This window comes from Thunnus thynnus, chromosome 22 (genome assembly GCF_963924715.1).
Source record: "Thunnus thynnus chromosome 22, fThuThy2.1, whole genome shotgun sequence".
Lineage (NCBI taxonomy): Eukaryota > Metazoa > Chordata > Actinopteri > Scombriformes > Scombridae > Thunnus > Thunnus thynnus.
This window is the reverse complement of record NC_089538.1, coordinates 18183842-18205441: the sequence shown is the minus strand read 5'-3', so window position 1 is coordinate 18205441 and position 21600 is coordinate 18183842. Positions and strand designations below refer to the sequence as shown.

General features: G+C 39.0%; 4 protein-coding genes and 1 long non-coding RNA gene across 6 annotated transcripts; 1 reads left to right on the top strand and 4 right to left on the bottom strand.

The window, feature by feature from the left end:
• Window positions 1–658: 658 nt before the first annotated feature.
• Window positions 659–6934, bottom strand: LOC137174422 (E3 ubiquitin-protein ligase TRIM21-like). The gene is made up of 7 exons (XM_067579681.1): window positions 6818–6934; window positions 3632–4209; window positions 3382–3477; window positions 2716–2949; window positions 2374–2521; window positions 2263–2289; window positions 659–2155 (listed from the first exon to the last, which is right to left on the bottom strand). Exons 2-7 carry the CDS (start codon window positions 4205–4207, stop codon window positions 1590–1592), a joined length of 1647 nt encoding a protein of 548 aa, XP_067435782.1. The 5' UTR covers window positions 4208–4209; window positions 6818–6934; the 3' UTR covers window positions 659–1589.
• Window positions 6935–6961: 27 nt separating this feature from the next.
• LOC137174424 (uncharacterized) lies at window positions 6962–8257 on the top strand. The gene is made up of 2 exons (XR_010925362.1): window positions 6962–7040; window positions 7660–8257. It is a non-coding gene; the product is annotated as an uncharacterized lncRNA (long non-coding RNA).
• Window positions 8258–8284: 27 nt separating this feature from the next.
• Window positions 8285–11544, bottom strand: LOC137174423 (E3 ubiquitin-protein ligase TRIM47-like). The gene is made up of 4 exons (XM_067579682.1): window positions 11471–11544; window positions 9463–10121; window positions 8525–8755; window positions 8285–8417 (listed from the first exon to the last, which is right to left on the bottom strand). Exons 2-4 carry the CDS (start codon window positions 9988–9990, stop codon window positions 8391–8393), a joined length of 786 nt encoding a protein of 261 aa, XP_067435783.1. The 5' UTR covers window positions 9991–10121; window positions 11471–11544; the 3' UTR covers window positions 8285–8390.
• On the bottom strand, window positions 11536–15300 carry LOC137174421 (E3 ubiquitin-protein ligase TRIM39-like). The gene is made up of 6 exons (XM_067579680.1): window positions 14275–15300; window positions 14107–14202; window positions 13788–14021; window positions 13282–13429; window positions 13171–13197; window positions 11536–13064 (listed from the first exon to the last, which is right to left on the bottom strand). Exons 1-6 carry the CDS (start codon window positions 14851–14853, stop codon window positions 12487–12489), a joined length of 1662 nt encoding a protein of 553 aa, XP_067435781.1. The 5' UTR covers window positions 14854–15300; the 3' UTR covers window positions 11536–12486.
• Window positions 15301–15429: 129 nt separating this feature from the next.
• On the bottom strand, window positions 15430–21004 carry si:dkey-46i9.6 (E3 ubiquitin-protein ligase TRIM39). Of its 2 annotated transcripts, none has more exons than XM_067579678.1 (7): window positions 20928–21004; window positions 18806–19814; window positions 17481–17576; window positions 17101–17331; window positions 16784–16931; window positions 16637–16663; window positions 15430–16543 (listed from the first exon to the last, which is right to left on the bottom strand). In XM_067579678.1, exons 2-7 carry the CDS (start codon window positions 19769–19771, stop codon window positions 15990–15992), a joined length of 2022 nt encoding a protein of 673 aa, XP_067435779.1. In that variant the 5' UTR covers window positions 19772–19814; window positions 20928–21004; the 3' UTR covers window positions 15430–15989. The 2 variants fall into 2 exon arrangements, with proteins under 2 accessions (XP_067435779.1, XP_067435780.1); XM_067579679.1 differs by having other exon boundaries at window positions 18806–19746; window positions 20928–20991.
• Between the last annotated feature and the right edge of the window lie 596 nt (window positions 21005–21600).

Here is a 21600-nt window from a genome sequence, read left to right as displayed (position 1 = left end):
CTGGGGGGGTCTACTAAGCCTTGCCATGATTCATGATGATTATGAAATACCAATCTGTTCAAAGTAGTAAATTAAAAAAATAAAGTCAGAGAGATATATTTTTGAAAGAAAAAAGATTTTCAAAATTTGGAATTTTATTTGGATTTAGATTTTGAAGCTTTGAAAAGAACAAATATATTACATTTACTTAATAATCAGGCTACACTGTATGTAGACTGCAAACACACATTTGACATTACATGCCCAGTATAGAATAAGTTGATTTTCCTCCCATCACCAAGAGAAATGTGCTGATGATGCCAAATGTGCTAAAATTACTCAAGTTCCCATATAAGTCATGTTACACACTGCACATCCTTCACCCACCATTGTGTAAGTCTGTTGTAACCACTAAGTTCTCATTTATTATAGTGTAACTTTGGAAAAATGCTATATTCGCTATGATGGGGCTTCTGTGTCCCAATCATAGCATGAGACCATACAAGAGTTCACATGTTAGATCATAACACAAGTTCAACCTGTTACTCTACATAGTTTTTACCATGACTATAGACAAAAGACATTTATAATTTGCTGGCAGTTGTTGGCATAGTTATGGTCAACTTAGGTCTAAATCCCTGCACAAGGTATATTAAACTGCACATAACATCAGCTTAGCTTTGTGCTATGATATTGAAATGTGAAATGGACCAAACCATGAGTTAAACTGGTGCAGCCTCTCCTTTTTCTTCTCCTTCTTACTATATTTTGCTTTACTTAATCTACTTTGTTACTGTAGCTGATGAGGCTACAAGCCAGATTCATTAAAAGAAAGCCAACTACAGCAACACTGCATTTACATACACATAAAAAAGTAGTTTAAACATTTGCATTATTTTGACAATTCTGAAACTTGGATTGGTTACATCTGTTTATGTCTATGTTTGCTAGCTAGCAGTCTTCTTCTTTCCTATCTTTCGAATGCTGGGTTTTGGGAGTTTGTTTTGTTTGTTTTTTGGCGCGTTAATAGGTGAAATCATGTAAAACCATTGGTAGAAGTGTGTATTGTGTCACCCACGAACAAAACAGGCAACTATGCATAAAAACATTGCTCCATAGTGCTAGTAGTGGTCAAAAACTCCACAGGGTACCTTTGAATACATTGAAGAAACAGTTAAGAAATTTTAAAAAACACAGTCATTATTTGTTGGTATAATTAGTTACACCACAGCCTTTGGTTGTGTTACCCTGCTGGTTAATGGCAAAAAATAGGTTGCTGTTAACAATATTACATTATTATAATAATATAATATATAATATCAAAAATGTAGTTAAGCTAGTAGATGTATTGTTGTTACATATAGCATTATTACTCCCCAACGCTTTCTCTATATATTCCACTGAGACCATTGCAATTAACTCTACTAATTGTAATTCTACAAATTCTCCACCACTTTGCTGTTGTTCATTTCTTTCAAATCCACCAAGCCTCTAAGAGCAAGATTTTCCACAAATTCCCCATTTACATCCTACTAAACACAACTTTGTTTTTGACTGCCAACATTTTATAACCTCCCCTAATAAAACTGGAACACAAACACATACATCCTTCATGACTCGTCCATGACCTCCTCACAGTGTTTCACAGCAGAGATAATCAGAGGATCGGAGTTTTTATCATCTTTCTTTACATGTGGACTGAGATATGGGAAGAGCTCATCAGTGAATGAACACTCAGTAAATGAGTAGATGTGCGATTGAGCCGTTACATCGTAGAAGGACACAAGTCCTTCCTCATAGTCCACAAACACCCCCACCTTCTGAGGTTTCTCTTTCAAGGTAAGACGAACTGGTGGATCTGTCAGGGCTGCGTACTTTTCCCCTTCATAATGTACAGCAACCCAGTAACCGTTATCTGGATTCAGCGAGAGTTTCCCCTTGCGGTTGGCGTCGCCTCTTGCTACGCCGAGATCCCAACCGGTCTTGTTGCTGACGTCCACGTCCCAGTAAGACTTCCCAGATGTCAACCTGTTGAGACCCAGGACACTGCCAAACAGATCAAACCTCTCTGGAGTATCATCTACTTTGTGGTCCTCTCCACCATCTTTCACTTCCTTCCCATCATCAGAAAGATCAAGGCGTTGGTGAGCGGTAGTTGGGTCAAGCTTTACATCCACTGAAAGAACAAGTTGGGGAAACAATTCTAAGATCTACAGAATAGTTCTACAGAAAAGTCTGTCTTTTCAATGATATTGTCAGGAAGAAACAGAATATATCACGCACCTGCAAACTTTGGAATTCTCGTAAGTTCTGTAAATGAAGAAAATAGTTTTATCATTTAGGTCTACAGTACATGTTAGCTTTTTACGTTTACTTTGATAATTTAACTCCTACCAATAGGGGTCAGCTTCTCCAGTTCCTGTTGAATTTTTTCCATCATGGTTGTTGTAGTTTTTCTCATGGTTCCAAAAGATAGTGATGTGTCAAGATCCACCTCTGTCCAGTCTTTGATGTTGTTCACATCTTGTAGAGATGGGTATCGCTGTGAGACGGAAAGAGAGAGAGAAAAAGAGATCAACCAACAGACACGTGAACTGACTGTAGTACATATCAAAACTTTAGTGTATAGTTCAGCAAAGAAGATCTAATGATACAAGCCAAATTGATTGAACGAAAAGTACTTTCAAGTAACTGGAATATCTCGAGTCTTCTAAAAGGTCTGAAGTTTCTGCTTACCTGCAGAAAAAGGATGTGATCCTCGAGTGCAGATATATCATCCAGCTCAGAGATGGTCTTCTCCAGTCTGTTGATCTCTGCTTCCAACTCGTCTATGAGATCTTTTGCCTCTTTCTCCAAAACCTCCCTCCTTTCCTTTAGTGGCTGAAGAGCTCTCGCATGGGCTTCCTCCACAATGGCAATCACAGCTGTGAAAACACCCTCAATATCCCACCACTCATCCTCCAGCTGGTCCTGAAAATTGAAGAAAATCAGGCATTGTCCATTTGACATTTTGCAAATTGGACAGTATGATGAAGTATTTTTCTATGTAACTTTTTTCTGTCATGTAAATTTCACTTAGGTACCTGTGGTTTGGTTTTAACAACACTTGAAGGTATGCTACATATCTATAAATCTATATGAAAATCTTATCTTATCTATCCCTACAAAACTACACTGATTGGCCTGAAAAACAACATTGGTCATATTTTGACTCAATCAGAGACAGTTCATCTTATTACCAAGTATCATTTATAAATATATATTTGTGTGGGATGATATAATTGCTTAACAGATGCTCCATTTAATTGCCATAGTGTTTGAAACTCATTCAACTAACCACTCTGTCAGTTTTGACTTGACAGACTGGTCTGATTGGTTATGTTTGTCTCTTGTAAGACTTACCTTGCAGCTCTGTAGAGACGTATTAATCTCATCCACCTTCAACATTCTCTTGTTTATTTTCTGTTGTAACGCTGTCTTACTGCTCTCAAGCTTAGTCTGCAGTAGACGAAAAAGCAGTTCAATATCCCAACTTCAAACATTCTCTTTTCCAATGTACATGCTATGATATAAAATTATTTGGTTTCCATCAACAAACTATAAATGCCAAGAATTCAACCAAAACATATAGGGCCTCCCATATGTTATTTACCTTCTTCTTGTCCCATTCATCTTCAGTGGAGACAACCTCCTCCTGACCATCTTCCATACAGCGTACACAAATGCATTTCTGCTGCTTTTTGCTGTACAGCTCCAGGGGGCGTCCGTGAGTCAGGCAGGCCCTCTCATCAAGGTTCTCCACAGGTTCTAGCAACTTGTGACCCTTCAACCTTTCAGTTGATAAATGATTTTCCAGGTGGGTCGAACAATACGAGGCAAGGCACACAAGACAGGACTTCTTGGCCTTCAGCGTTTGTTCTGTACAAATGTCACAGGCCACCTCACCAGGTGCCCCAGTGAACTTATCATCATTTTTCTCTGGGGTCTTTTTAAACTGTTGAACAATGTTTCTCAGGACGATGTTCACACCTGGGGTTTTGCTCAGAGGCTGCTTGCAAAGAGGGCACATCCTGTCATTGTAATTTAAATTGCAGCGCAGACATTCCTCACAGAAGGAGTGGCCACAATCTGTAGTGACAGGATCCACAAATGGATCCAGGCAGATGGAGCATGTTAGATGTTTCTCCAGTGGGACTGTCTCACTGAGTGATGCACTGGCAGAGGCCATATCTGATTGAATAGAGCAAAAATGTAATGTAATACAATAATTAATTCTCAGGTGATTATGTTGTATGTTATGTTATGTTATTGTTTTGGAACTTCAAAGGTGTTCACTGCCGACATTTTTCTTTTATTACTCCAGGGCTCGAGACTAACGATCCCTAACATTCTATACGTCGTCCATTATTAATTTATTTTAACCTATTGCTTAGCAAATGACAAACTGAACTAAAAGCTGACTACAACAGAATGCATCTTCTCATGCTTTTTTTTGTCTCATACTATACTACTATAGTTACTAAAATTGGGTGGCTACTCAGTGTGAGACCTGAAATGTTCCTGTGGCACCGGCCTATCTATCTCCTCAGTCACAAACAGTTTTCTGGCAGGAATTTGCAAATACGTTGTGCTGGTTAAACAAAACACAGCAAGCTGGCTGTGTGTGAGTATATTAGCTAAAGCGTAGGCTACATTTAGACAATTTAAATATATTATTATGGTCTTTTTTTGTTATAATCTAAGCCTTAAACATTTATCAACTTGTACGTGGACAGTAGTGATGCGCGGATTGCAGTTATATCCGCAGCAGCAGACAGCTTCATTTTTCATCAGGCACAAAATACTGACTCACAACTAAGCAAACTAACAACGGGGAATACTAAGAAATATACAGACTCTAATGACAGTTACTTTTACAATTATGCAAGAGAGATTGCTGGAGAAATTGGTGTACTCAGCTTGCTGCAATCTTTCCAGACTGCATGGGTTATCAGGAGCAGAAACGGGGCTGCAGCAGGCAGCATACATAAATATGAAACTGTATTACAAAGGCACAGTTCACCATGGAAATGTTTACAGTTACTGAAAATAGCATCTCTAAATTAGAAATTGTTAAAGAAAACACTCACACATCAACAGGGGCGAATTTAGTGATTTGGGGCCTCCAGGCAAACTCTGTCTTGCTTTATAAAGTAAAGAAACAACAGTTTAATTTTGGGAAAGTTTACTTTTACTTCAGGATGGTTAAAATTGTTTATCAGGATGGTTCTGGAACAGTGGTGAAAAAAGTTAGTCTGGAGCCCTGTTGTACTCAAATATTGTCTATATGTTAGTGAATTACCAATGACTAAAAGCAAGGCTATGTAACTTTTCCTGAACAGCACCCACTGTTGCCACGGGCAACAATTACAGGATTATGGTAAATACTAAAAGATAGTGTAACAATAGCACAAATACAGAAGAGTAATAGAGTCAGTGAACTGGCTCCATTGTCCTTGCTTTGCATTGTTCTGCTTTTGCTTTGTCTGTCAAAGCACTTTGTAAACTCTGTTTTTAAAAGGTGCTATATAAATAAAGTTATTATTATTATTATTATTGTTAAATATCAGTACTGTACACAGGACTATTGATTTAAAATGTGCTAAGATTAGCTAACATTAGCCACCATGAGCTACTGGTCATGACACACCAAGTAAGGTTGTAGCAGCAAAAACCCCGAGTGTAACAAAATGAGCAAGGGTGTATCTTCTACTTTTCATTTGAAAGAGGAAGACTGTTAATGCCTCTTTCAAAAGTTGCATAGTGATACTTTAAATCGTGAGCTGTTTATTGAGCAACTTTTTGATGTTTAACATATTTATGCTTTATTTAAGTATTTTCATTTTTAATTTGGAAAGTCCTAAAGTGGTTGTTAAAGTGCAGGTTTAACGCACATTATAAACCTTCTCTAATGGTAAGTATGTACACTTATTTCTACTTTGCATTTTTTAAATATTTACTTCAAGTGCTGCCTTTTGCAAAATGAATGTAATGTACCTTCAGTGTGGTCCATTAGACCATCATCCTAAAGGGCAATGAGTATATGCTGCTGAATGTGTGTGTATATATATATATATATATGTATGTATATATATATATATAAAAGATTGATATCAAATGATTCAATTATTTATTCAACAGTTGCTAAGATCTATGCATATCAGTACTCATTTTCCACCCACAGTTTGACCAGCATTTTAACCTGGCCAGTTATGGAGGATTTTGAAAATCAGAGTGGTCAGTTTCCCTTGTCTTAGGTGCAGTTTAACTCTTGATGCATATCCAGCATCCAGTGTTGTATCTTGGCTGTAACTAATTACTGGTCTCTATTATGAAATGACTTAGGGGTCAGAAGACATATTCCAAAAGTCAAGATGACGAAGCACATATCTCTCTGCACAATAAGGAAACACATACATAAAATCACCCTTTGACACTGTTGTAGCTCTAAGGTATTACCATTGACACGCCCACTTGATAATTCAACCTTGGGTGTGTGTATATCGTTACAATAACAGAAAGTTGGCGAAAGTAGACTTGAAGAACAACCAACACTAAAACTCTTCCCAAACCATCACTTAGATAAGAAAAAGTCTAAAACATCAAAGGCTTAAACCTTAAACCAAGGAGCTTTACACAGTAAAGCAATAAACCAACAGTCAAGTCAGGTGAATTTAAAAAAAGGCTCAACAGAACCTTGAAGTAAAAATCAATATCTTCCCCCCTCATTCTCGTAAAGAGAGATAAAGTCTGAATGTAATATGATCAGAAAATACTTATATGTGGAGTATATTATTACCTTTCAGCTATCGAGATGCTCCTTTTCTCATAGACAGTCTCTCACAGTCACCGTCTCTTCCTCTCTCTCCTCCCACTGAGTGGGAGTGTCCCTTCTTTGCTTATACCTCCTCTGTTAAGTTTCATTTCTGTTCAAAAGCTCTGCCAGTCTGCCACTTCCTTAATTCAAAGAGGCATGTCAGCATGTAAATGAACAACCAAATCATCTGTTTGTCTGCTACAGGGTATGTTACATGTTGAGCAAGTTCGCACAGATCAAATATTGAGCTTGGCAAGAGATTTTGCTGGGAAATGAGCTTAGGGTTTTTGTTTACTCCCTGTCTATTGCTCAATGTGAAGCATGTTTCACTGTCAGACTACGAGTGAGTAATATCCATAAGTTTCATTTTTCAGTCTTTGAGGTAAAAACATAACTCCAGCAAAATGTGTTGTTCTGCTGTATTGCTTTAATGTTCTTTATTTACTCAAAAAATACACTTTATTGGTTTGTATAAATATGTTGTTTTGGGTTTGACATTTTGTTCATTAGTCCAAAAAAGGAAAAAAAAAACAACAACAAAAAAACACTGAAATCCTGTACAGCATTTAAACACACATCATCCTTCAAATAAATTACATCATCCACCCAGGCATAAGTTACATTCATACAATATGTTCTCAGTGTGATATACCATACTCTGGACCAATCTGATTTACTGAACTTCAGCAATTATTGTAGTTCTTAAGGTTTACTGTTTCTTCAAATTGGCAGAAATCATCATTAGTATTTTATTCACACATAATTGTTTTTTTTTTTTGTGTGTGTGTGTGTGTGTGTGTGTGTGTGTGTGTGATGAGTTGCAGGTGGTGCTCCCTGATTGGCTCAGGTGACGGGATAGCTGCTGGCTGACTGGCTAATGCAGACCAGCTGATGCCAGCTTCCGCCCTTCTCCCTTCTCTCCCGTTCCCAACAATGGAGGCTCTCCTGCTAAACCCTACAGTTGTGTGTTAGTCCAGTGTATTTGAATGGTTTCAGTTGGGTTTTGACTTAAGATGCAAGCACAGTGTGTTAGACAACTTTCCAACCATCAGATGTTTAGATGCACACTGTAAATATTTAAACCGAGGTAGCAGTCACAGTCAGCAGGAGTGAGAAGCCCTTTTTCTATTTGTAACCTATTTTTCTCCTGTTTTTTTTTTTTTTTGTCAGGGAAGTTTAGGGTTGGGGTTAGTTAATTTTTGTTTGTTATTTTGAGCATTGTTCAGCTCTGAAGCTTTTGCCAGTAAACTGCTACATTGTGAACATTGTTGGTTGTTGGACTGACCATTCTTGGGATTGGCAAAAGTGGGGGGCTCTAAGCATGTTGTGTCCAGGTTTCCCCCTAGAGTAGAGACGTAACACCAGCAACTCCAAAGCTCACTAATTAACATGTTACATCTTGTTTTTCAACCTACATAAAAACTGAAGTGCAAACACAATAATTAGCCTATTTACATGGGGTTATGTGCCGTACTATTTTTTTAAATAGAAAAAAAACCCAAAACATTTGTTCCAGTGCTCTTGAGGGTGAATCATCATCTTGTTCGTCCAACCATTAATAAGAATCAATGTTTAGAAATCTCTGTAGAGACAAGAGAGAGACTGCGTTATAAGATCAGTATTTGTCACAAAAAGAAAATAAATGATTTGATTTGTCTGATGAGTGATATATTGTCTTTCATAAGTGACCTGTAGGAAATGGAGGTTGTCTTCAGTCTGTGAAAGCTGCTCCAGTTCAGTGTTTTTTCTCTGTAGCTCAGAGATTTCTTCTTCCAGCTGTTTAATGAACTCTTTGCTTTGCATCCACGCTTCTTTCTGATTTTCTCCATTTATGTTTGCATTGAGCTTGATTTTCTCAACTTTACTCAGTCTCTCCTGAACTGCCTGCTGAAGTTTCATCTTTATCTTTTTTAGTCTGACCTGTGGAAATAAAAAAAGAAGTTTGTCAGCACAGCTACAGCCTTTTATGGCTGATATAAAACAGACTTGCTTTCATTGATATTTTGAGTCACATCCATGAAAGTTTAGAGTTTAGAGTGATTCATTGTGTATTTCCTCTTCAAAGATGCTATGTCTTTGTTTTAAATTGAGATCATTGTCACATAAATTGTGGTATTTTTTGTTTAAATATGTGATGAAAGGAGATGTTTGGTTTTTGCTCTTGTTTTCCCGAAATTAAGACCAGATGTTCTGTAAAAGTTGTAGCTTACTGTTACAGAAATGATGTTGACACTTGCCCCCTCAGCAGTCTTTTGTGTTCTCTTTCACTTTATTGAAGTGGTCAGACATAATACTTCATCATGAGTAACTGCTGAAATCTTCAGCCTAGTTTTTGAGCACCCTCGTAAACACAAAACCAGACACTTACTGCATACATGTAGATTTTCCGCCAGTTTTGTAAAAAAAAAAAAGCAGAGGGCCAGAGGAAACTACAAGTGTTTTGTGTTAGTCTGAATCATTTCCACAATGTTGGAGTGATTTAATGATGATTTCAATTTGTTAAAAGTGCAAACTGATAAAATCAGTCTTTATGAAAAGCAAATCCTCTAATATTGCATTGCCTATGTTACAAAACAATAACTGAACTCATTAATGTTTCCTGATGTGGTGCTTTTATTAGACTTTACCTTCTTCTTTGCAGCTTCCTTGTTGATAGAAATAATGTGATGGCCCTTGTGTTCTGTCTGTGCACACATGGCACAAATACATGTACAATCGCTCCTGCAGAACCTGACTAACTGCTTCCCGTGCAGTCTACACACAGAGCCCTCCAGGTTCTTCACCACACTGATCAGAAGATGGCGCCCAAGATCTTCATTCTTGTAATGTGGCTCTAGGTGGGTGTCACAGTATGAGGCCAGGCACACCAGGCAGGACTTGACTGCTCGATGCTTTCCTGGGCAGAAATCACAGGGAACCTCTCCAGCTCTTAAAGCTACGGTTTCTTCCTCAGTCGGGGCACTGGCATGTTGACTCTGGTTCGTTTTGAGTTGTGGCCTGGTGGGGAAGAAGGCCTTGCAGAGGGGGCACTGACAGGCGCTATTGATCCTCCAGTATTCTCCTATACAGCCAAGGCAGAAGCTGTGTCCACACGGGAGGGAAGTGGGGTTGGTGAACTCATCCAGACAGATGCAGCATTTAGGAAGCTCTGACATGAGGTCAAAAACTTAATTTGTGCCTTTACATGTGTGTGCACATACATGCATACAACCTGTGGTCTGATTGGATGTGATTTTAGCATACACAGAATGATGGTTTATTCCACTGGTTGCTGAATACCATATATCTGTAGACAAAGCAAAGACTATATTAGCACACATATGACTTACAGCAGTTCTTCATTAGTTTAAAGGGTGAGTGCAAACATTTGTCTCGCTCTTTGTGTCAGGTGATGGGATCAAAAGATTAAAGACAGTTTTATTTAACTGTTTAATTACAAGTTATGTGAAGTGCTTAGTGAGCTGTTTAGTCACTAAAATTGGCCTGGGTAACACAGAGCTGAGTCCAACAGGGACTGGTATTGTGACAAGTTACTGTTATAGGCTAGGTAACAGAGTACAGAGTCAGGAGGGGGCTGGTAATTTATGGAAAACCATGTCCCAAAAGGTAAATCATATGTAAATTTATTAGTGAAAGAGTGTTTTGCTGTTATAGGTTCTAACAGCAGCCGCATGTGTTTCACTATAACCAAAACAAGTTGAGATCAGCACTCCGCCTAACTTTGTGCTCCTTTCTATATTTCTTTACAGTATGTAGAACTGCTTTGATTTCTTACTTCAGAAAAGTTCACATATTGCATGTTGTGTGTAAGCCTCTCCCTGGTGCCAGGTTAATAATTATTTATAAGACAATAGAGGCCAACATCAAGTTTCGCAAGTAAGTAAAGAGTCATCAACAACAAGCTGCGCAGACATCAAAAAATAACCCACAACGCAGTGTAATCAATAATGTCAGGGAGGCAACATTTTAAAATGGATTTACATATGAGAAATATTAAGAAAAAGCACTCAGTGGGGAACACATATATTATACAGTGTGTGGCAATGGATGAGTTTGTTAAATGGTATGGTTGAGAGCAATCAATCAAATTCCTTACTGAGTTAGGTAAGAGGTTTTATTGGTGTTGGATGCACCATATTTAAAACCATATTAAAAAGGAGTATTTATTAAGTATTATTTATTTCAGTTTTTTTAGGGAAAACACTCTTTCAATGTTTTTGTTGACATAAAATGAAACATTCCATTCCTCCTCCAACAAGTAGAAGTCATGAGTATTAATCAGAGACTGCATATGTCAGAGTGGCGCGATTACTGCGTCACAGCCATGTGGTAATTTCAAAACGTTGCACATATTCGGGCCAATCAGAATCCAGTATTCTATGTAACAGTGAAATAATGTTTCAAGATGGACCATTGATTGCTGCATGTGTCAACAGAGTAAAAATATATTTCTAATTGTGGATTTATGTTTTGACATGTCAGTCTACAGTAAATCAACTAAAACTGGCTCATAACTATAAATAACTTCTAGTTAAACATCATCACACAGCTTGTTACTGATATCACAAAAAACTGCAACAGCAATTAAAACTTTACTTACCAGAGCATCAGAATTAAAATATAAAACTCTCATACCTTTCTTGTGTAACTGCCAGCTTGTCTTTCCTGAGGCTCATACAGTGTTGAGTTACACTCTTATCTGTTGATTCGTCTTCTGAATATTGTAAGTATAGACACACCTTTTACTGCTGGGAAAGAGGGCGGCTCTGTTTCTGTTGTTTCCTGGGTGCTCATAAACCTATATACTCCTGATAAAGCAGGTTGTAACATTTCCTTATAACAAGTGAGCTGAAGCTACAAAAAAGGGCAGCAAATGTCTGTTTTTTAGGAATATAGCAAACTCACACGTTTATGCTGTATTCAACATTTATTCCAATGAGAAAAAAATAATACAAGTTAATAGAATGATACTAAAATGAAAGAAACGCAACTTTACTTTCTCATTGTTTGGGATCCCACAGACTTCAATCCTGTATGTGTAAAAATAACAATAGTTGCAAAGATTTTCTCATTTTTCACCATGAAATATAATTTTTCTGTTCTTCCGATCTCATCAAAACCCAATATGTAGAAAAGTACTGTGCCACAATGTGAGCATGCACTGAAATTAACACAAAGCATTGTTATTAGACCTTGCCAAAAAGTCATTAATGGACAAAGAAACAGTATCTTATCCTACATATTGATATGTTTGGGGTAAAAACAGAGTTATTGGGGATTTGGGAGATGTAGTGCTGCATAAAGAAGTACTGTCAACACAAATCACAGATAAAGAACATATGAAAATCCATTGCATTTAAACATATCTGCCCAGACAGAGGTTATGAATCATCTTCTGTAGTGGAGTTCTGAAGTATATCATCAGGTCAAAATCATGTTCCAAAGCAATTCACACATAATTAGGAAAAGTCATGAAGTATCAAGCTGATAAAACAATGTTAAGTATGTTTTTTGAGCTGTTAAAGAGGGCCCAGGTCTTCAGGAGAGCAAAAGAGAACGTTACTGTATGTGGTGAGTTTTGAAAGGTTCAATCATTGCAGGCCTTTTTGGAGTTGTGAGGTTTGACCTTACAACGGTTTTATACTGATTAGTTATTCTTTAGCTTGTGTGAGGAGGCGAATGCGAGAGAAGAGAAGTGCTTGATCTTCCATAGAGGTAATAATCAAAGGCTCTGATTTCTTTGCCCAACTGTACAGATAAAAGTACGGGAACAGTTTCTCTGTGAAAGATTCTCCCGTGAAAGAGTAAATATGCAACTTCTCATTCACATCATAGAAAGAGACTCGGCCTTCTTCGTAGTCCACGTAAACTCCCACCTGTCTTGGTCTGGGACTCAGGTTAAGAACTGTGTAGGGTGTGCGTTGAGCTTTATATTCAACACCTTTCTTCCCTATGGCAAAGAAGCCATTTTCTCTTTTCACAATGGTTCCCGTCCTGGATACCGTTTCCTTTGCAACACCAATGTCCCATTCGGTTCTGAGGCCCACTTTGACTTCCCAATAGTGCCGCCCAGAGGTGAAGCCCTTTTTGCCTAAAACCATGGGACAGTCAAACCTGTCAAAGTCAGCAGGCGATGAGGTGCTCGCAGTTTTGGAGTACTTCAAACGTTTACCAAATTCAGACACCACAAGGTAGCAACCGGCAGTGGTTGGGTCAAAGGTGACGGACTCTGAGAAAATTAAAATTAGATCAAGCACAGCTTTCATCTGAAGTAATAATGACTGAATTTAATCAGTTAGTTAAAAAAATGAAGGTATGTGTGTTTATTATCTTACCTTTGTATTGTCTCATTCTTGTCAGTTCTGTAACATATGAACACACAACACCTCAGTTATGGGAAACTCATACGAAGAGACTTCATCTTCACTGATGAAACAGATGCTTACCCATGTTTGTCAGAGTTTTCAGTTCGGCACGAAAAGTGTGCACAAGATGAGACATGGCTCTCCTCAGCGTCCGCACATACACGTCTGAGTAAACCCTGACCTGAGACCAGTCCTTGCCGTCTGAGAGGGTGTTCAGGGACTGCAAAGTCTAGAATGATTCACAAACACATGATCATGAGTAACACAGGGCTATAAAACCAAACCATCTACACCAAAGCAGATTTTGTATCCTGATGCACTGTCATGAAAAATAAAAATTAAAAAAAAAAACAAATGTAAAACAAACATTAACAAATGTACGATATTTTTGGCAAACAGGTCTTTTCATCAACTTTTGTGACAAGAACATTAATACTATTTCTGGTCTTTTTGCATACTTTAAGTATTGACGAGTGAGGATAAGATGCAAGGGAGGGAAACAAGGAAGTGATTGAACTATTGTGTATTACAGGATCATTATTTGCATGTTAAGTGTATGTTGGTGGCTGTTGAGGGTGTTCAATAACCTGCAGAAGGTGAACGTGGTCATCAGTTTGTGAAAGCTCCTCCAGCTCAGACTGCTTCCTCTGCAGTTGGGTGATTTCGTCCTCCAGCTCTTTAATCATCGCTTTGTCTTTCTCTTCAGATTTTTGGAGCTTCTCCTGAATATTTGAATTGATTTTCGTTTGCATCTCTTGAACACGAGTCATCAGAGTATTGAACAGCTTATCACTGTCCCCGGCCTCTTTATTTGCTTTCTCCTGTAATAAAGTAAAGAAACTATGTCATTAGGACTGATATATAAATTGTTAAATTACACTTGTACAAAATGTTCTCAGTACTTACTCTCCTCATTTCAGAAGAATCCGTAAATTCTTTTATTTTTTCCAGTCTGGCCTCAATCATTGTTTGGATCTTAGCTTTTTTGGACTCAATATTTTCCTAAAAATATAGAATTAAAAGATTTTTAAAAGGGCATAAACCAGACATTCTCTCATTTGGAGTTCTTCTTACCTTCTGTAAAGCCCCTTCTTCTTCAACAGGCACTGTCTCGTGGTGTTTGTGGTCTGTCTCATTGCAAAGCAGACAGATGCACACCTCTTCACCCCTGCAGAAAAGGTCCAGCATCCTCTCATGCTTCACACACATCCTCTCCTCCAGGTTCTCCACCGGGTCGATCAGCTTGTGTCTCATCAGGGAGGGTACTCTCTGGTGAGGCTCCAGGTGGGCTTCACAGTATGACGTCAGACACACCAGGCATGACTTGAGGGCCTTGAACTTAACTTCAGAGCACACATCACACTTCACCTGCCATGGCGCATCAGCGCTTTCCAGTGTCTCAACTTTTCTCTTCTTTATTTGGACCGAAATCTCGTCAATGACCGCGTTTGTGGAGATCTCAGGTTTGATGTAGAATCTTTTATTACATGTCGGACAGTGACACAACTCACTGTTGTCCCAGTGCTCGCTGAGGCAGGTCTTGCAGAAGTTGTGACCACAAGGTGTGGTGACCGGGTCGCTGAAGACATTCAGACAGATTGGACACTGGAAATGATCCTTTGGCAATGAGTTGAGGACACTGAATGATGACATTATGGCTCTCTGCAGGACGAAAGGTAATTTATATGTTTTATATTTTGGGTCTTTTTTACATCACGTGCAACCCTTACCACCATGGTTTTGTCTTGCACTGAATACAGACATAAAAACTACAAAATATGCCAAAAATGTCTTTTGAACCAAGTCTATTTTTAGGTTGTTTTTTAATGTCCCGAGTCCCGACCCGCCCAGTGACTCACTTTCATGTGAATCAACTTGCGGTTTGCACATCTTAATCACACACTACTGTACATTCTTACAGATGTGTTTTTTAATAGCAAACATGTAACAAACAGTAAAAAGTGTTGGAAATATAACTCACCTTACGCTTCGTAGTTCTACGGTAAATTCTGAGGATCGAACCGACTTTCACATGCAAGATGGAACACGGTAATTATGGCACCACAAACAATACAACACTCATCATCTCTGGCATGGAAATAAAAATAAAGACCAGCCCTAGAGAAGCTGAGGCAGCTCCAGTCACTTTAGTGGGTGTGTTCAAGTGACCTCATTTTACTGAAATGAAACTTAGAAAAGTCCATGAAGCCAGAAATAGTGAGATTTGGCAATATTTGAGACATTTATTGTTCTAAATCATGGCACACTTATCTTCAACAACCTTTGCAGCATCAGTCACATAAAAATTAGCATGCAATCATTAAACCATCAAAACATCATTAAAGAAAAAACTACTATTACTTTCTTTTAACTTTAGCTTGGGACATTTGTGTTCTTGCTGAGAGTTAGATTTTCTATACACAAACATGAAGGAGGTATCGATCTTTCCATCTGCTGTTTCTGGTCTTCATGCTATGCTAAGCTAAGCTAACCGCTAACTACTGCAGACAGTAGCTTCATATTCGACAGCTTATTGAGCTTCTCATCTAAGTCTTAGCAAGAAAGCTAACAAGTGTATTACCCAAAATGTCAAACTATCCCATTAAGGCTTTTGTGGAACCCCCATGAGCTAATATGAATACATAAGATGTACAATTAACATATTTTTTGAGCTATGCTATACATGTAATAAATATACACAAAACACTGGATTTCAAAATAAAGTCTGTTTGCATTTTCATAAGGGTTTTCCAGTTCTTTTGTGTGTCGTTTTATTTTAAAACTTGTCCTTAACTTTGCTTGATCGGGCTCTTCTCATTCGCAGGACAGATCACAAAGGTATCAGAGGCTTTGTCGCAGCAGTACAGGTAGAAAAAGGGCAGAATCTTCTCCGTGAATGTATCTTTGAACGTGTAAATATGAGTCCGAGCTCTCATGTCATAAAATGACACTTGGCCCTCCTTGTAGTCCACGTACACACCCACTTGCTTGGGCTTGGAGTCGAGGGTGAGCAGTACCGGCGGGGATGTTGACACCCGGTACCCTTGGCCTTTCTTCATGGCCAGAGCCCAGTAGCCATGGGTGGTGCTCACAGAGATCCTACCCTTCCTGTTGACAGAAGACTTGGCTACGCCCAGGTACCAGTCATCCTTGTCTCCCACCTGGACTTCCCAGAAATGTCTTCCTGAGGTGAAGCCCTCACGGCCCAAGACAATGACCACCGTGTCAAAGCGGTCAGGGTGGTCAGGGAGGTCCTGCCATGCACCCAGGTGTCTCACCTGACGTCTGTCCTGAGAAAGCTGCAACCACGGGTTTGCTGTGTCAGGGTCCAGAGTGACATCCGCTGCAGAAACATAACAAAAGATGTATTTAGTTGGAGTATTTTGAGAGGATGAAAAAAATTAAACCAAATCCAAAAAAAAAAAAAAAAAATTACCTGAATATTTCAGAATCTTTTTGGTCTCTGTAAAAAACAAAAGACAAAAGTATCTTTATTCAGCTTCTTCAGGTGATGCTTTCAATTTTAAATCAAAATGAACAGAAACATATAAAAGATATATGGATTTGTTAAAGGAAATCCTACCACTTTCTGCCAGTTTTTCGATTACTTCATTCAGTGTTGCCTCCAGTTGGGACACAGATCTCCTGATCATGCCTATGCACATGGCAGTGGGAACATTGGTCTCAGACCAGTCTTTCACAGATGGTGTAGTGCTAAGAGCCGGGAAACTCTACAGGGATACAGTACAAGACATGAAATGGAAATAAGTTTAATTTCCAAATGGTATTTTAACAATATAAGAACCCTTTCCTGGCCCGTTTGAGGGCCAAAGCTCAAATATGAAACTTAGATTTAACTTTGAAGTGAACTTTGTTCATTAAAACAAAATGCTCTCTCACCTTCAAGAAGTGAATATGGTCTGTACGAGCCATGTTTTCCAGATCTGTATTCCTCCTTTTTAACACAGCGATTTCCTGGTCCAGTTCTGTGATAAGGTTCTCGGCCCATCTCTCTGTCTGCCTCTGCTTCTCCTCTATGGCCAAAACCAGATCGGCCTGAGTCCTCTGGATGGAGCGCACCAGCTCTGAGAAGACCTGCATGCTGTCCTCGATCTCTCTCTGAGCGCTAGCCTGAAATCAGAGAGTGTTTCATCGAGCCATAGTGTCATAGTGCTCAAAATGAAATAGAAATACAATATAAAACTCTATTGTAAATATTTATGTGTGTGTAAATACGATCACTGATGCTAATTAGAGACTTTGTGCACTAGCTCACTCACTTTGTTGAGCTCCACAGAGTGTTTGATCTCCTCCACCTTCTTCACTCTCTCCTCGATCATTTGCTGGACATCTATCTCTGTCCTCTTCAGCTGTGCCTACACAACAGAATGTCACATAAACAACGCTGATGATTCGACATGGATGAATATTCTTGATCTTCAGTTTACAGTTTTCAATTATTTACTTGTGGGAACAGGAAGACTTGTGTTTTTAGAGAGGCTGATATGGGCTATAGAGCAGTTTGATGTATATGTGGTGGTCCCTGCTATTGGCCGACAGTCTTATAATTTACATTTGAGATTAATAAATAACGTTTTTCTTGGATTAAACTCTGGAATTGACTGCATAGAGTCATTGAACCACAGGTTTATAGAGGAGCCTACAAATTAGTTTAAAACTCAAGGTTCAATCTCGTAAAATTAGCAAGGTAGCTACCTAGCTTACTTTAACAACAATGACACACTTGTGTTTCATGATTGGCTGTATGATGGCAATTACCGAGACAACTGGCTGGCTGTTTCTGTGAGAGCATAGTTGTGGAAAACTCCATATTGTCCATATTACAACATAAGGCCATTTATGAGTTTGAGAAATTCTGGCTAAGTCTGGACAGAAGGCCAAAACTTAGAAAAGACGCATTTTCAAATTCAGCAAGGTTAGTTTGGACATTGCCTTACATACAAACTAAATACATAATGTAGATACAAACTAAACTGAACATAGAAAACTAGCTACAGTAGGTACTTTCAGGTCACCACAGTGCCGTCTTCTAGCCACAGAAAAGGGGTCTGGAGATTGGTATGGATCAAACAAGACAATGTAACATGTTCGTGATCTTTAACAGTGCAAGTAGGCAGTCTTTGTTGCCTTTGGACAGAGCAAGGCTAGCTGATTCCCCCTGTTTCCAGTCTTTATGCTAAGCTAAACTAATCATTTGCTGGCTATAGCATCATATTTACTGTACAGACATGAGAGTGGTATGAAACTTTTCTTGGCAAGAATTTTTACCTAAATGTCAAGCTATTCTTTTAAACTCTGGAAATGTTTCACCTTGAGATATCCAATTCACAATGTATTTATTGCTGTCATCTGGGAGTTTTTTTTTTCTTGCTTTTTCATTCATTTTCAAGCCTCAAAACTTGTTTCAAAACTTGAGAAATGAATATTGGGACTTAAATTTTTTCTGTCTTGCACATTTATGGTAGAATTCTTTCAAATCTTCTCCCCACTGAGGTTTCTAGCTTGAAGCTACTCTACCTCTGAGAAATATTTGCCTGACTAAACCTTAACCCTGTATATGTGGATTTTAGCAAATCTGTCTCACCTTTTTCTCTGTCCATTCTCGCTCCACAGGGACAGTGTAGTGCGCCCTGTGGTCTGTCTCAGTGCAGAGTACACACACACAGGTTTGATCCTTCTTACAGAACAGCTCCAACAGCCTTTCATGCTTAGGACACATCCTGTCCTCCATGTTTGCGACAGGCTCCATCAGCTTGTGCTTCGTGAACCTGGCAGTGTGAGATTTTAGATGCTCCTCACAGTAGGAAGTCAGACATACGAGGCAGGATTTGACCGCTTTCGGCCTGCCTTCCCCTAGGCAAACATCACACAGGACCTCCTCCCAGGAAGAAGGTAGGAGCGAAAAGGAAGTAGGTGAAGGTGAGGCTTGAGGAGCTGGAGAAGGAGGGATTGGAGGTGATTGTGGGCGTGATGTTTGAGCTGATGCCTCGAACAATGGTGATGGCAGAGAGGAAGTTTTGGTGGCTGACCCTCGGGGAATCAGCGGTGGTAAATCCTCTGGCGGTGGCTTCTTCTCTCCTGGTTTCTCCTTTGACGCCTCTTTCTTTCTCCTCTCCTCCTCCTGCTTCTGCTTCAGCTCCTCCAGAAGCTGCTTCTTCTGATCTTTCTCCAAAAGCTTCTCTTCATCCTCCTTTTTCCGTCTCTCCATTGTCCACTTCTTTTCTTTCTCCACTTTCCCCTCCTCCTCCTCCTCTTTGCTCAAGTTCCCTTTTACACTTTTAACCCTGATTTCCTTGAACTGCTCTGCGATTTCCCTCAGGACAGTGTTAACGCTAATATCGGGCCTTTTGTAGAAGGACTTCTTGCACATAGGACACTGATACAAAGGGCTGGTTTTCCAGTATCCCAGAATGCAGCTCTGGCAGAAGTTGTGTCCACAGGGGATGGATACGGGATTGGTGAAGACGTCGAGACAGATGGAGCAGTGCACCTGCTCTTCAGAAAGGTTCCCAGTGGTTGCCATTCCTACACGGCGGAGAGGCAGGGTCATTTTCAGCTCAAACAACCAGCCTTTGAATGGGGCATCAAACCTGCTGTGATATCGAGGTCAGTAGGGTTAGATGATGTTTCTTCACTTAGGGTCATTTGCATGCAAATCTGCTGAGCAAAGCATGACGGGACTCATTTATAGTGTCAAATTAAAGCCAAAGGTTTTTTTTTAAAATATATTCAGATTACCTAGAATTTTAGTTATGGAAAGCTAAACCTTTTTTTTATTATTGTTTTACTTTTTTTTTCAATAAATGAGCCCCTGTGAGTCTTTGGGGAGTGTTGTCAGACTGTTTATTTTTGTTTATTCCACTGAGCTTGACTGATTTCTGAAGCCAATCCATATTTGAGGGTTTTTTTAAAATCTGATGATGATGATGATTTTTGATAAGGATCCCTTAAATATAGTTCTTTCTGGACAGTATTGTGACCTAGATGTGTACTGAGTGAGACACATTGCAGTTGAAAAATAAACTTATTAGTGCCCCCTGATGGACAAACTACATAATGGTGACATTGTTTCTAAATTATATCAAACATTTCTTTGCCATTACTATACTGCACTATCTGCTAAGGTTGGTTTCTACTAAGTTATTTCAGACTTAGAAGCTTTAACATCAGACATTTACTTTTTAAGTAAAACACATTTGCATCTTTATTTTGATCTCAAGCTAAATATATTAAGCTTTTTTAATTAGCACACTAGCAGCATGTGGAGCTGTAAGTGAGTTTGACTTTTAACGCAGGCACCTCTCTGCTTGAGGCCTAGGTATTCATGGCAGACAAGATTAACATCTTTCCAAAAATATTGGTCTAGCCAGTGACACTCCTTGCACTACTTCTCTGCTCTAAACAAGAACATGGACTTGTCTGGATGATTTTATCACATTTAAACACCTCATAGCTCCAAAAGAATACAGACTTGTCACTGCTGTTTTTTTTCAAGAAATTTCTCAATCTCTACTGAACTGACTGCAACAGAAAAAAATATTCAGGTCACAGCTCTTAGGCAGCCAAACACTATTTTAAAAAATTCAAAATACAAACAACACCCCCTAAAGAGACTTATAAGTGCGTTGAAAAGCATATGTGACAGCATGGAAATGAAAAGAGAAAGTGAGGAGAGACAGCAAAAGAAGAGATATGGGGAAACTCACCAGAGAGCAGCTGCCTCGAGGCTCTGCTGTACACTGACACATGAGACAGACTGTAACCACTGCCATCTCCAACCCCCCAAACCCCCAACCCCCCAACTAACACACGCTCACCTAAGACCCAAAATATACCCCCCTCCCTCCCTCTCCTTTTACCCCAGATACAAATTTATACTCCCTGGCCTTGGCCCTCTGAGCTCCAAGAGAAATGACTTTACCAGCCGTGCAGCTTGGGTCAAATACAGAAGGTGGACAACAAAACACCGTAAAGTGCAGCAGCCCTGCAATACTAGAATTGTCGGTGTTATTTCAGGTCAGCTGATTTTGAGTCAGAGTTTATTTTTGAGGTTATAGTTTGTTAAACGTTTTATTAAAAGCATTAAAATCTGAAATTTGTGTGATTTGAAATGTCAACAAAAACATTTTGAGCTTCACTTACTTGGAATTTTAAGGCTACTTTAGTGTACTGTACTGTTCTTACCATCCATTTTTAACGTCTCTCTTATTCATTTTTAACTCGTATCGTCTTTGCTGGACTACATGTTTAAAACTGTTGATTGAATAATTTATTAGTTGATTGACTGATTCGTTGCAGACTCCAGCCTTCCAGGAACTTACATTATAATGTATTTATTTCCTTCTACCGCCAGTCAAATACTTCGATGTACTCTTCAGG